The sequence below is a fragment of the Ascaphus truei genome, chromosome 9 (assembly GCF_040206685.1).
Source record: "Ascaphus truei isolate aAscTru1 chromosome 9, aAscTru1.hap1, whole genome shotgun sequence".
Taxonomy (NCBI): Eukaryota; Metazoa; Chordata; class Amphibia; order Anura; family Ascaphidae; genus Ascaphus; species Ascaphus truei.
The window spans coordinates 42,677,031-42,692,894 of NC_134491.1; the positions used below are offsets into that span (position 1 = coordinate 42,677,031).

The 15,864-nt window shown below is 44.7% G+C and overlaps 1 protein-coding gene across 2 annotated transcripts in view; it reads right to left on the reverse strand.

Moving 5' to 3' along the window:
- The window catches only part of SLC24A4 (solute carrier family 24 member 4), a 100,594-nt gene that overhangs the window by 12,133 nt on the left and 72,597 nt on the right, over nucleotides 1-15,864 (reverse strand). Inside the window, exons 10-12 of one of the 2 annotated variants that reach the window (XM_075614520.1) lie at nucleotides 14,559-14,644; nucleotides 7,340-7,512; nucleotides 2,168-2,315 (exon numbers count right to left, since the gene is read on the reverse strand). In XM_075614520.1, the coding sequence (XP_075470635.1) occupies nucleotides 2,168-2,315; nucleotides 7,340-7,512; nucleotides 14,559-14,644 (407 nt within the window). Of the gene's footprint in view, nucleotides 1-2,167; nucleotides 2,316-7,339; nucleotides 7,513-14,501; nucleotides 14,645-15,864 lie in introns of both variants that reach the window. The other variant, XM_075614519.1, reaches the window with a different exon arrangement.

The window sequence follows — 15,864 nt, forward strand, 5'->3', positions numbered from 1 at the left end:
TTTTATCCTATGTATTTTGTGTTCTGTATCTCATAGAGCAACAATGTATAGTAGCCCTAGTCATTAACTTTGTAGATGTGGCCGAAAGTATTGCTCAATAGGGTGACTACGTAATGGCGTACTGCCAAAATACCTCGGTTATGTTCGGCTTAATATGTAGAATAGCCTTCTAAGTCACTACCAATGGTCAATGATTATTTCGTAGTTTCCAATGTATATCCCTCTATTTTCTTGTAGTGTATACAAGTTGTGCACATACCAATTGTCAATGTAGATGATACTGCCAAGGACCTGATGGTCTATATATTTTATGTCTGTTGTGAGCTTATTTTGCTCTGCATACAGAATCCCTAGGATGCACTGTGTTGTGTACTGTGACAATTGGTATGTGCACAACTCCATCTAAGGCTATTACCCGTGTATATATGTATAGTAGTATAGGATATACACCACAATTAAGTTATCAGTCGTGCTGTATACCTTTGACACTCAGCACTACTCCTATCAAGACCAGTCATTCTGGACACCCGATCTTAGACATATCTCCTCTTATCAATTCAGGGTCAAATGAAAGGCATATTAATACCACACCCATTGGTTTCTGCAAGAGGAGTTGTCCTAGGGAAGAACAGAATTGACTAAAGTCATCTAACTTTCACGTATGTTTCCTCATTGGATAAACATCTCTTGAGCTAGACTCTAGCATCATATAGACACTGGGAACTTCATATTTTTAAGTAAGTTATGTAGTATTTTAGACTATTAAGTCTCAATAAAGTTTTAATGTTGTATGTTTTGCGTACTATAGGACCAAGATCTAATATCACTCAGGTCTGCGGTGCGCTCTAGTGGGGATCTTTTTGATGTGCTCTTCACGTCTACATCCCTTTTGTCTAATATACGAATATAATGTATTTCTGAAAATGGTTGGTTAATAAATATAATAATAACATGAAGGGGTAATAACGATGTTCCACAACAGCACAGGGTTTCGGAGCATTTTGGAGACTATGAAAAAGAATGAGGGTCTGTGTGAGCCCCCCAACCAGGAATGTAAATCATTATCCCACCCCTCGTATACCTCACATCTATATATACATAGAAACGTATAATATATATATATATATATATATATATACATATATATACACATACAATATCAAAGAATATGGAGCACTCACAAATTCAAAAAATACAATGTAATGAAGTAACACCGGCATCAGGGGGTAATCACAGAAAAAAGAAGCAGCGTTTCGGACCTTACGGTTCTTTCTCAAGCTCCCCCACTTGCTATTGTTATATATATATATACATACATAGAAACGTGCGCCACACATCTTGCCCTATACCCTGGTAGCGAAACGCGCGTGTTTCTGAATGCCTCGGCTTTACACGATTCAGGGCTGTAAGGCCGGTGACTCAATACAGAATAATTGATCTTGGATTCTCCCATTCTTAAATCGCTAATCCATAAACCACCGTATCCAATTTCCAACGTGTTACCTTGCAATACAAATTCATGAGACCAAACCCAATATCACACCATACAAAAATGTATATTAAATCTTGGTTTGGAAACAATTGATGAAAAAAATAAAATAATGTATCTATTAAATGATAACACAAACAGTACTTGGACTTATTGGACTTTGCTGGATATACAATATTCTCTTGCTAAGAGGATTTCAGTAACATTGCAGCCAGAGGTACTTGCACAGATTTGCCCTCACTTGGAATCATTACTAATATGAAACACTTTCATCTTATGTTTCAATATCTTGTCTCTTTCCAATACCTAAAGCTTGGGATGTTTGTTTGGGGAAAAGGTGCAAGAACTGTACCCCAAAAAACATGTATATCTAACCTCTAACAAATAATTCAGCTCCAAATACAAGTGCGGTGAAAAAAGTATTGCCCCCACACCTAGTGGCTAGTCAACGCTCGGTGACTATTCCACGCCTAGTGACCATTCCATGCCTAGTGACCATTCCACGCTCAGTACTATTCCACGCCCAGCCCTAATAATTTAATAAATGCCATATGGAGATTACGGGTGACCCCATATAGAAAGGTGCAGAATGCCCCGGCACTGAGTTCCTCAAGCCACTTCTGCTTACACACCTTTGCCAATTTACTCAGTCCCTTTGTTTAAATCTCAGGCACTTACTCGGCACAGAAAAAGGAGCCATGTAGTTGGATTCGTTTTTCTCTTGGAAATCGTCTTTGTCCACATTCACAATCCCATTCTCCAGTTCCTGCCTCCCATCCAGCGTTGTTGTGCTCACTCCGTTGGCTGAATGAAGAAGTCGCTGCCGCTGCAGGGAGAGAGGAGGGTTACGGCGGTCCGGAATGTACCAGGTCCGGCCAGTACCAGGTCCAGCCAGTACCAGGTCCAGCCAGTACCAGGTATGATACAATTTCAAGCAGAGTCAAACTCAACTTTGGAATTTTCTTTTTTTATTCTCAGCACTTGGACCGCCTGGTTCCAGATATATTGGGTCAATATTTTTTCCTGTGGACAATTCAGGTCAGATCACAGACTCTCTCGTCATTTACATGTAGCAGCATTTAAAAACACACGTGGCGTCTCCATCACTGGTAATCTTACCAGCAAGTAAGTCGCTTTCATTTGGAGAATAAAGATGTTATGTATCACTCAATATTGGGAATACAAGATGAGGGGGAAGGGTACCACTTTTAGGGGGAAGGGTACCACTTTTAGGGGGATGGGTACCACTTTTAGGGGGATGGGTACCACTTTTAGGGGGAAGGGTACCACTTTTAGGGGGAAGGGTACCACTTTTATGGGGAAGGGTACCACTTTTATGGGGAAGGGTACCACTTTTAGGGGGAAGGGTACCACGTTTAGGGGGATGGGTACCACTTTTAGGGGGAAGGGTACCACTTTTAGGGGGAAGGGTACCACTTTTAGGGGGAAGGGTACCACTTTTAGAGGGAAGGGTACCACGTTTAGGGGGAAGGGTACCACGTTTAGGGGGAAGGGTACCACTTTTAGGGGGAAGGGTTCCACTTTTAGAGGGATGGGTACCACTTTTAGGGGGAAGGGTACCACTTTTAGAGGGAAGGGTACCACTTTTATGGGGAAGGGTACCACTTTTAGGGGGAAGGGTACCACGTTTAGAGGGAAGGGTACCACTTTTAGAGGGAAGGGTACCACTTTTAGGGGGAAGGGTACCACTTTTAGGGGGAAGGGTACCACTTTTAGAGGGAAGGGTACCACTTTTAGAGGGAAGGGCACCACTTTTAGTTGCACTATGCCATGCACATGAGATAGGTCAAATCTACGGTATCATCATCAGGATTCCATACAACATAAAATCATATTAGCAATGCAAACCTAAAAACCACCAATGCGAGTCTCACTTTGTACTGCCTTGTTTCTCCATCTCACGGCATTATTTCCCAGGCCCCTCTGGCAGTGAAGAAGTCAAACAGGACTAAAGTGGATTCACTTTCATTATAATTTTGTATGGGCACGGAGCCACCAGAATAAGCCTCGCCCGGTGGTCCTGAGCCGATAACAAGGTGCTGTGAGTCGGGCGGAACAAAACCACGGTGGGCTCCGGTGCAAGTTACCTGTGAAGAGGGTCCTTACGCGGCGGTGACGGAGAGAGCCCACCAGGAGGTGATTGCAGAAGTTGGGCTGAATGTCGGTGTTAGGACCCTCTGTGTGGGCTTCTCTGCCGCAGCATCAGGCGCCGCACCTCAGCTAGGGCCCGGGGAGAGGGTGGGCAGAGAGGGGGTCTTTAGAATTGCGGAACACTGTTCTGGCTGCTACAATAAGTGTCAGAGCAGCGTCCCGGTGCGTGGAGGATGAGCCCCTAAAGCTAGTGTGCCCCGGTACAGCCGAACCAGCCGCCCCATAGGGTATCCCGCCGCTGCCTGTGGGTCCCGGGCCTGTGCTCTGCGCTACACAATCTAACAAACGTCTGCATTTAACATAGGTGCAACTTGATGGGCATGTGTCTTTTTTAACCTAATCTGTGCAACTATGTAACCATGCAACTATGTAACCATGCAACTATGTAACATGCAACTATGCAACTATGTAACCATGCAACTATGTAACCATGCAACTATGTAACCATGCAACTATGTAACCATGCAACTATGTAACCATGCAACTATGTAACTATGTAACCATGCAAATATGTAACCATGCAACTATGTAACCAAGCAACGATGTAACCATGCAACGATGTAACCATGCAACTATGTAACCATGCAACTATGCAACCATGTAACCATGCAACTATGTAACCATGCAACTATGTAACCATGCAACTATGTAACCATGCAACTATGTAACCATGTAACTATGTAACCATGCAACTATGTAACCAAGCAACTATGTAACATGCAACGATGTAACCATGCAACGATGTAACCATGCAACGATGTAACCATGCAACGATGTAACCATGCAACGATGTAACCATGCAACGATGTAACCATGCAACTATGTAACCATGCAACTATGTAACCATGCAACTATGTAACCATGCAACAATGTAACATGCAACAATGTAACCATGCAACAATGTAACCATGCAACTATGTAACCATGCAACTATGTAGCCATGCAACTATGTAACTATGTAACCATGCAACTATGTAACCATGCAACGATGTAATTAGAAGTTAGGGAGCAAAACTAATGATGTGTGAATGAGCAAAAAGAAAGTTTTCCACTCAGCAAAGGCAACTAACCACAGCCACAGTAACATGCAAATGCAAACTGCGGAAGAACTGAATTGTTGCATCTGGTGAGTGACCCAAAATATACAAAGCATGCATGGGAGGCTGCTGTGTGTATAATGGGTTAACCCCTGTGTGCCCGGCAATGCGTGGCAGGCTCTCTAGCAGTGAGAGCCACTAATCCTATTTAAAACCAGTCTGCACAGTCCAGACACTGCACTCTTTAAGTGAACCATCTGTGCTGAAGCAGGGATATCCTTAAAACCATACCAGTTGGGGGGGTCTTGAGGACTGGAGTTGAGAGCCCCTAAATTAAGATATCACTTAGTAAAGTAATACTGGAGTCCCATGATTTAAAAATACCTATACTCATCTAATTATTTTTAGGCATCAATCCCTTCGTTTTAACTCAGTAGGAATATCACTGTGATTAATTCAAAATTGAAATGATTGCCGTGCTGGACGCACAATGAAACCGCGCTGAGAAAGTGCTAGATCTTCACTGAGTGAGACCAGGCACTTGACAGGCTAACTACAGACTAAGAGGGAATTCCATGGCCCAATATATGCTGATCAGCTTTGCGGTTATATTTAGCGGCGGCCTGTACAAAGGTTAAAGGCATTAGATAAAGCTCATGTTCTCGGAAGCTCGGTGCTGGCTGTTCTCACCGCTGACTGTTCTCACCGCTGACTGTTCTCACCGCTGACTATCTCCCTTGGTGATATTTGCAAGGCTTTGAGGATCAAAGTATCGAAGACTGAGCCACTGATTCAGCCAAGGATAATCTGAAAACCTGACCTGTTGGTGGCCCCTGAGGACTGGAGTTGTCCACCCCTGACAAAGGAAGCATTGTTAACCACTTCACTGCCAGTGGGACATGCAAAGCATATATGGATACAGGCCGCACTGGTAGGAAAAGGGTTAACATGAATTACATAACACAAGTCATCAAATAACCACGGTGGTTACATCCTTACTCCTTAGTTACATATTATCTTCTCTTTGGGGGCAAGATTAGGGGACTGTACCCCTAACATACATTTACTGTATAAATCTTTCCAACTGTGCGGTTAAAAGTAAAATATACTGCAGTCTGCCTGTAAATAATCATTTCTACAATCTTCCCTTTAACAATCTAGCCACACCTCATTCCCAACATGAACTGCACGTTTTGGGGAGCGGTAAAATACGACCTTTTATTGGATGGAGTTCTCTCTCCTAGAAAATAATATGTTGGTTTTTAGAAAATCTGAATTCCAGAGGAACAAACAATGATGCGTTTGTGACATTTTTTAATGGCATCAACATGGCAAAATGGCAAACTAGAATGGCAGACTAGCACGGTGCTTCAGTGCAGTCAAACATAGAAATATATGTGTATTCTCATGGGAAACAATAAACAATTAAATATGAAAAAGAACGATCGATATGTATAATTCACAAGTGTCCTCCTGTTTCCCTGTGGATCCGTCAGGCTGCGCTTATAGTGCCGGCGACGCGACGGTTGCTGGAAAATCCAAGAGATGACTTCCAGCGATTGCGACCAATCCGTCGCTCCATCGTGTCACGCTTACTATAAGTGCACGCGATGGCGGCAATGCATTTGTTTTGCCGCGGCATCGCTGTCGCCAGCACTATAAGCGCAGCCTAACAATTATTTTCTGTCCCAGTCTTTGAGATCAATAGAAAGCTGGAAATAAGGCCGTCACCGAAGCATTGCTGGATACTTTAGTTTCTGAAATGTTAACCCCATTTGTACAAATCCACATCGCATGACGTTATTCTCGGCAGAAATACGCAGCCTCCTGCGCGCTTGTAATGAGTAAATATATTCTGTAGCACAGTGTAATTGGGGTAAGCAAGAACACAATACAGCAAACAGAGTCTGTTCCTGATACACTCGTTAAGTCAATCTCTGTCCCAGGAGCTTGCAATCTAATTAATTTCTGCTCAGGTACTGGCTACCTTATACTTGTGATAACATTCCTGACACACGTATGAAAGTGGCTGCGGTGCACTGTGATTCCTCCCGAAGCCGATTGGCTGTAATTCTGGCACAGACCGGTTGTGTCGCTCCGTGTATAAAACGCAGCGGAGAGAGAAAGGAAGATCTTCCCCGAAACAGAACTTAGACGCAAAAGTGCTAGAATCTGAATGCCACGCAGCCTCCTGCATATCTAATGTTTGAACATCTACCGTCTCTGTTTTTAGGCTTCTTACATATGCCTGAGGCACTGAGGGAGTGTGGTTACCATCAGATGCTCTTCTGCTGAAAAGTACAGTCAGAAGGGCTCAAACTCCTGCAGAACTTCCATGCTTGTCAGTTCCATTAGAATACAGCAAGGGCGGCCAACTCCTGTCCTCAAGGGCCACCAACAGGCTAGGTATTAGGGATAGCCCTGCTTCAGCACAGGTGATGCAGTCTTAGACGGAGCCACCTGTGCTGAAGCAGGGATATCCTGAAAACCTAACCTGTTGGTGGCCCTTGAGGACTGGAGTTGGCCAATGATTGAGCCACCTGTGCTGAAGCAGGGATATCCTGAAAACCGGACCTGTTGGTGTCCCTTGAGGATTGGAGTAGCCCCTCCTCCCTGGAATACGGTGTAACCAGAAACCCACCTCATTTATGATGAGCCGGCTCGCCATCCGTAGTCGGGTCCTCGGTGGAAACTTGTTGGTGATCATAATGCGTAAGCCGGCTTCGGGGAAGCGATACTTCGGGGGGCTGGAGCATATGATTTCGTCCACCATCACCACCGACTTTCTGTCGGGATACTGCTGCTTTACCGTCACTGAACCCCAGAAAAGCGAGATGTTACAGTGCTTCCCACAGTGCAACAATGTACCTGTACCATGTAACCCCACACTGCCAGAGGGGCGCCAGTCCGGTGCTCAGCCACGAGAGCATTTGGACCATCCTAGTAATTGTACATCAGGGTTAGGCCAACTCCAGTCCTCAAGGGCCACCGACAGCTCAGATTTTAAGGATATCCCTGCTTCAGCACAGGCGGCTCAATCAACGACTGAGCCACTGATTGAGCGATCTGTGCTGAAGCAGGTATATCCCGAACGCCCGATCTGTTGGAGGCCCTTGAAGATTGGCGTTGGCCTCCCCTGACGTACATGTAATGTGGTTATAAGCTTGCTGCAGGTAATCTCACCGATACGCATGCACGTCACCCACAGGTTGGGTCATTCGTTCTGTGTGATACCAATAAATAATAATAATAATCATAGAGTCGTATTCTGTACATGAAAATAATTCATTTCTGTGCTGGAAAATGCTCTAATAAATTGCAACTATATGACAAGTTCTGACGTTTGGGGTTTCCTCTTCCCTCCCCGGCATTGTGGGCTGTGGCCCTCCGTTTGGCTCACTAAAATACATTATATAAAGCTTAGGAACAAGAGTTAGCCTGGTGGGAAAAACACTGGTCTCTGAAGTGGGAGATACGGTGCCAAGTACTCGTTTTCTGATCTCCTCTGACTCCTGAAATGACCAGACAAACTCTTCAGGTCAGTTATTTATTGCGCATAATGCTGAGTAATGAGTAAGGTTAAAACAGGATTCATGTGGCAAACTAGAAAGTCTAACATGCGGTCTGGGAATACATATTACGCTGATTTGTGTTAAATACAGTTACTGTGTTATGTGATATCATTATGTTAATAACAGCACATCCATGCAAGGGTTAAGGGGCAGCAATTATTGTAAACAACGACAAGCACAATAGGGCTAAGCAGACAGGAGACATCGTTATTAATTGGTGGCCTACACTAGGGGGTCTCCAGTCCTCAGGACTCCCCCTCCAGATCAGGTTTTAAGGATACCCCTGCTTCAGCACAAGTCACTCAATCAATCCGTGACTCCCTGCTTTGACTGAGCCACCTTTGCTGAAGCAGGGATATCCTTAAAACCTGACCTTGGGGGGGTTTTGAGGACCAGAGTTGAGCCCCTTTGGTCTACACAGGCCCAATAATGCCACATTTTGCATCAATGTTGCAGAATTAATACTCGTTACTTGGTGCAGCAACATTGTGGCGCTTTCTCCATGCAAAATAACCCTGTGGTGTTAGATAAAACATGCAACGGAATAGGAGGTTACCCCGAGGTTTAGTAGGGACACGCCGCTCAGTGATTGTTACGCATATTATTAGGAAGAGCGGGTTACTCACACAGAGCAGGCGTGAGCGCTAGAACAAGCAAGGAATGTGACACATAGGAGCGGTTTCACCCTAGAGGCGTGGAACACATTTTAGGAAAAAGAGAGCATTACTGTAACCCCCGGGGGGTGCAGCATCATTTTGGGGATTAGTTCATTTACATATTAACCCATTCAGAGGCAAACATTTGCATTCAATTTTCATAGTGATATATTTCAACCCAAAATACAGGAGCAGCTGAAGAATGTGTTTCCGCTCTAGCACATTACCCTAAACCAGACCTCAAGAGCCACCAACAGGTCAGGTTTTCAGGATATCCCTGTTTCAGCACAGGTGATGCAGTCGAAGACTGAGCCACTGTGAGTCACCTGTGCTGAAGCAGAGATATCTTGAAAACCTGACCTGTTGGTGGCCCTTGGTGACTGGAGTTGGCCTCCCTGCACTAAACTCTTCGGCTCAGTTTCTCTCCTCTCTTTGGGTGAGATCCACAAAGTAACATTGGACTCTCTCCCCCCCATCCATAATCCAGTGTCTGGGTGGGAGTAACACCGCCTGTAACAGCTGTTACTGTCACTGGGTAATCTAATCCAATAGGGTGGGCTCTTCTCTCCCACATCCCATATTTTACAGTCTGGGTGGGAGTAACGTCACCTTTAGGTATAACCTAACTAAGGTCCCATTAAATCCCTGCGGTAACCTTTGTGGGTCGGCGCTGTTAGGGAAACACCTCTTTTTGCATATAATTATAGTTAACGCAATGCTGTTAATTAGGATACGAATATGCACATTAAGGTATAACCATAAAGCTAGTCCTGTTATGTCAGTCAGCGGAGTTTAGTGGATCTGGCCGTTTGTCTCTTTCCTGCCTGAATTCTGGATTACACTGAATTTCATTAATAATGTAGCACAGTGAACCCTGCGTGGTATTTCTCTGACGCAGTTAGTTTCAGCGCAGCCATTGTTCAGCGCAAACGTATAAAGCAAATTTTCCTGTTCCCTTGATTCCGACCTCTGCAGAAAGACTTTGGCAGATCTCATCTCTCCGGGTGCCTCTGAGATCCACCTGGGAAAGAGGAATCTCATTGTTACTGACCATAAAACTCCTAGCCCCAGCATTCCCTGGAAGAGTATACTGGCAGACGTGTAGATTAGCAATGTAGGGAGCAGCAAAGTATTTCAAAGAGGGTTTAATGACTCAAGCGTGGAGAGTTAATGACCCAGTCTGAGCTCAGACACAGTATTATGTTATTTCATGCAGCATATTTTAGCCTCATTGGAGAGAGGTATAATTGGCTGCTGTGACAGGCTGCCCTGGCTAGCTGAATGATGGGGTTTTGGCTGTAAATGTGCAGTATCTTCCCACCATAGACTAATAGCAAAGTGTCTGAGCGGAAGGGTCAGGGGCAGATTTCACACCTCTCGCCCTTAATTTACCCTCATGGTGACTAAATGAATACAGGGCAATGAAGGAGACTGCTAAATATTCTGTTATCCCCGGGCTGACGGGGTCTGTCCAAGGAAAATAGCATCACTAACCAGCAAACTACACCCAGGAATCCCAAGCAACACAACAGCCCCTGCTGGTCCTGACCTGGAGCAGGAGGACACCTTTCCCAGATTGTATTAGGAAAAACACAATGATACAGAACAATGGCAATACAGTATATTTCTGCTTTCAGGAATATCAGCGGAAACATTAGAATATGGAGCAGAATGCACCCGATTTCCAGCTATTGTATCAATATAGTCCTATTTCCAATTCAGATTTGCTTTGCTCTATTACCGGGGACATTTAATAGCAGTACGATGAAAACAGTCATTTTAAATAAACACTTTGGCCTAGATGCACTAAACTCCATTAGTTAAAGTCTCGTCAGTATCGGTCAGTAACAGAGGTAACGTTGCTATACAAGTGTAACAGCTGTTAAATAAAATGATATGATGAGTAGCCCTTATCATGAGCATACACTAAACTCGACTGAATAATATTACGTTAAATAAGTCAGAACTAAACTTTACATTTGCTATGACTTATTACCAAGTTAATACAGGCCATTGTATCCCAGAAAATATCATTACAAATAATAATATAACAAAATACATATATATATATATATATATATACACCGTGTTAAGGAAGAAAGGGACCCCTTTTGCTTTTCATCATATTTTATATATTCCTCGCTCAATCCCCATGAAAATCTGTTCTGTAGATTAATACTATACAAGAAGCACAATGTAGACTAATCAACTGATGTTAACGAGATCGATGTCACTGAATTATGTCAACAAGCAACAGATACGCTGCGGGAGGTACGTGTTCACTAAACGATAAATAGGAGTTTTCCTTTGTAGCTTGTGAATGTGTTAAATTGTGTAATCTGAAACACTAAGAACTATAAAAGTGTGTTCAAAATGTCCTCCTGCTGAAACGCGCGCCCGAAGATGGAAACACTAATGTCCGATTTCATAATCAATAACGCGCTGATCCAGCTGCTCTCGCTCCTGAACGATACAGATTAGTTTATCAGTCTTCCTAGCGACCGCCCTTTATCAGGAGATAGTTTATATCAGCGTTTTGGACCCTAATTCTTGCTCTGTCTCAGGCACCTTATAACGCACTTACCTTCTGTGCTAAACACCATTTTGTAACTATGCGCTTGATGAGGTCATCACGCCATCACCAATTCCTAGGAATATTTATTAGATCATCAAATAATTCTTAAATGTAATAATCTACTGTGACAGACCTATAATTGCTCAAATATTCATGACAATTTAGTGATTTTCCTGCAAAATATGACGAAAAATAAAAGGGATCCCATTTTTTCGGAACCAAGTGTGTGTGTGTATGTATGTATTATATTGTATTGTATGTCTTTATTTATATAGCGCCATTAATATACATAGCGCTTCACAGTAGTAATACATGTGGTAATCGAATAAATAACAGATAATATAAATAACAGATCATGGGAATAAGTGCTTTAGACAAACATAACATTAAGGAAGAGGAGTCCCTGCCCCGAGGAGCTTACAATCTAATTGGTAGGTAGGGAGAACGTACAGAGACAGGAGGAGGGAGTTCTGGTAAGTGCGTCTGCAGGGGGCCAAGCTTTATGTATCATGTGTTCAGAATGTTCACAGTGCTATTCGTATGCTTCTTTAAGCAAGTGTGTCTTAAGGTGGGTCTTAAAGGTGGATAGAGAGGGTGCTAGTCGGGTACTGAGGGGAAGGGCATTCCAGAGGTGTGGGGCAGTCAGTGAAAAAGGTTTAAGGCGGGAGAGGGCTTTAGATAAAAAGGGGGTAGAAAGAAGACATCCTTGAGCAGAACGCAAGAGTCGGGATGGTGCATAGCGAGAAATTAGGGCTGAGATGTAAGGAGGGGCAGAAGGGTGTAAAGCTTTAAAAGTGAGGAGAAGAATGGAGTGTGAGATGCGGGATTTGATTGGTATGTATGTATGTATGTATGTATGTATATATATATATATATATATTATATATATACACACACACACACACACACACACACACAGACACACACACACACATACAATGTAAGACCATAAAAAGGGCCCCACTTTTGCATATGGTGGCATTCGAAAGCCAAGGGAGCGCCGTGAGCACAGGGCTTCCGATAAGAAAATATATATATTTTTAACAAATTGCGATATAGGGTTATTATTTAAGCAGATGAGGAGCCATCGTTTTAATTAAGACGGATGTCACTAGGTTAGTTTAGGCCAGCGGTGCGCAAACTGGGGGGTGCCAGAATGCCTACGGGGGGCGCGCGGTTTACAGAGGCCCCGCGCGCTTCCCGAAGGCACTTAAATTAAGTGTCGGGGGAGCTGCAGGGCCTCTGTAAACCTTTACTTACCTTGGCTCCACACGCATCGCCATGGTAACGTGGCATCATCTTCACGTTGCTATGGCAACGTGACATCATGACGCCGGAGCCGAGGTAAGTGGGGGTGATGGGGGGGGGGGCGTGGGAGTGAGGTGACCGCCGGCAGGTTTAGGCGATCAGGCCCACAATTCTGTCTAATTGGAGACAGCATTTCTTTTTATTCATAGGTTGTCAAGTGGCTACAAAATACAAAAAAGGTGTTACATATTGTCGCACCATTTCGGCTTACACTAGAGACAATAAACAGTAAATTTTTGTATTTTGGAGTGCCTGTCCTGTTTTCTACTATTGACTGTGATCCACCTGACACTTTGAAAGAATGATGTATTTGTATGTATTCTTTAATATTGGTAGTTTTTGGTATACAATGTTCTGTAGTCCTATGAACCACCTTAGGTAACTCTTCCTATAGACTTGGCGAGTGTCAGTCGGAGGCTTTACACGGCGTACAGATTATAATGACATTTATCACATTCTGCGTCATTTTCCCCCTTGTCATTTGACAGATTAATCTGCCGCTTCTGGAGTGGTGTAAGCCCAAAATTCGGCACCGGATGTAAAAACCAGTTACTATTCTGTATACCCCACAGCTCTGCTTCAAAATACGGAGCCGGGCGTCTGAACATCATTTCCCTGCACTGATACGTAGAGCCACATCATTTTGTATAACAAAATATAGTTACGATGTAACTATAACAAACATTTGCCTAATGGGTAGGGATTTTTTTCCTTTTGGTCTTACAACATAGGACGATCTAAAAGGAATATTTATTTGTGTCTAGGTAAAAGAATAGCACAAAAAGCTGCACACATTTATCACAGGAAACAATCCCGTTAAAATCCACTGGATTTTTTCAAATAAATCTTATGCTGTTTTTTTCCACCTTAGATTTAGCAAGTTTGATAAATAAATCCACTGGGCTTTTGTATGTATGGGCAAGAGGGCCGTTCAGGGCCCATTCACGCGTGGGACAGCGTGGGCAAGCAGGCTTGTGACACACACATTTAGCTGGTAAGAATGCATGGTGACCACAGACAATGGTCTGAACAGTCACATTTCCGCTGCTGAGCATATGGCCAGATGAATAAGCAGCAGAACTCAAGTCATTCTGATGCAATTTGTGGTGAAAACTGCTCTCTTTGCATTCGGAGCCCGTATCATGTTTATTATTGGGAAATAATGCCAGAGTTTCTATTTGTACATTTCCAAGCAGAGGTTTATTCTCAGACGGGCTTCCTAAACTCTTCCCACATCACCGCATGACCGGACTCTCTGCAGCATTCCTGCCTCAGAACACAGCAAAACCAGTACTGCACAGGGCACAACCTGTGAAACACACATTTATTCCAAGCACCGGCAGTGTGCAATGAACCACATTATCTCCAGAGCCTTCCCTAGGTGGAAATTGCACCTTTTTAACCCCGTGGTTGCAATTACTTGGTAAAAAAAAAAAAGCGTTTAAATGGCCACCAACAGGTCAGGTTTTCAGGAAATCCCTGCTTCAGCACAGGTGGCTCATTCAGTGGCTCAGCTTCAGCACCTGTGCTGAAGCTGGGATATCCCTAATACCTGGCCTGTTGGTGGCCTTTGAGGACCAGAGTTGGCCTCCCCTGCAGTAACCCTTTCTTTTCCTCTCTCGGGTCTTGTTTGCCAAATATAATACAGAGAATGAAAAAGGGACATGTCCCGTCCTGTCTGCTTAGCCTTACCTTTCCACAACAAGGGCACGGAGGGGTCATCACAGATAAAGTCACAATACACATTACCATCCTGCAGCTCGTTGCTAACATTGCAGCCGTTCCCCAGGTTCTTGCGTTTGATGGTGAACAGACGCTGCATCTTCATGTTGTACCTGCCAGGTAACAGAGAAAAACATCAATAATGTAAATAACTAACTAATACACCAAAACTGCAGCACTTAACCTATAATGAGCTAATGCTAAAAAATGTGCCTTAAATTAAATGGTGTGCATACTTAATTGCACCTACAATATAATAAAGTGCACATACAATATCAAGTGGGAACATCATTTGGACATTTAAAGGACTGCACTGTATGGACACTTTCTTCTGTAATAAGCGCCAGGTATTCCATATGGTTTTTGTATGATTTTTTTGGATAGAAAAACATCAGCATGCCGTCCTGTGTGGGCTCTCCAACCCCTGGCTATGCCGTGCCCACGGAGCTACAAACAGCCAAGGACAATGCCCGGCTTATTCCAGATAACATAATGATTAGTCTCCCTCACTGCTGGACATGTGTCACCATGAAGGCAGGACAAAAATGACAACATTAATATCCCCACAGCTGCTGGGCTCCCAGATGAAGGGCCGCTGGGCTCCCAGATGAAGGGCCGCTGGGCTCCCAGATAAAGGGCCGCTGGGCTCCCAGATAAAGGGCCGCTGGGCTCCCATATGAAGGGCCGCTGGGCTCCCAGATAAAGGGCCGCTGGGCTCCCATATGAAGGGCCGCTGGGCTCCCAGATGAAGGGCTGTTGGGCTCCCAGATAAAGGGCCGCTGGGCTCCCAGATAAAGGGCCGCTGGGCTCCCAGATAAAGGGCCGCTGGGCTCCCAGATAAAGGACCGCTGGGCTCCCATATGAAGGGCCGCTGGGCTCCCAGATAAAGGGCCGCTGGGCTCCCAGATAAAGGGCCGCTGGGCTCCCAGATAAAGGACCGCTGGGCTCCCAGATGAAGGGCCGCTGGGCTCCCAGATAAAGGGCCGCTGGGCTCCCAGATGAAGGACCGCTGGGCTCCCAGATGAAGGGCCGCTGGGCTCCCAGATAAAGGGCCGCTGGGCTCCCAGATGAAGGGCCGCTGGGCTCCCAGATAAAGGGCCGCTGGGCTCCCAGATGAAGGGCCGCTGGGCTCCCAGATGAAGGGCCGCTGGGCTCCCAGATGAAGGACCGCTGGGCTCCCAGATAAAGGGCCGCTGGGCTCTCATATGAAGGGCCGCTGGGCTCCCAGATAAAGGAACGCTGGGGCTCCCATATAAAGGGCCGCTGGGCTCCCAGATAAAGGACCGCTGGGCTCCCAGATAAAGGGCCGCTGGGCTCTCATATGAAGGGCCGC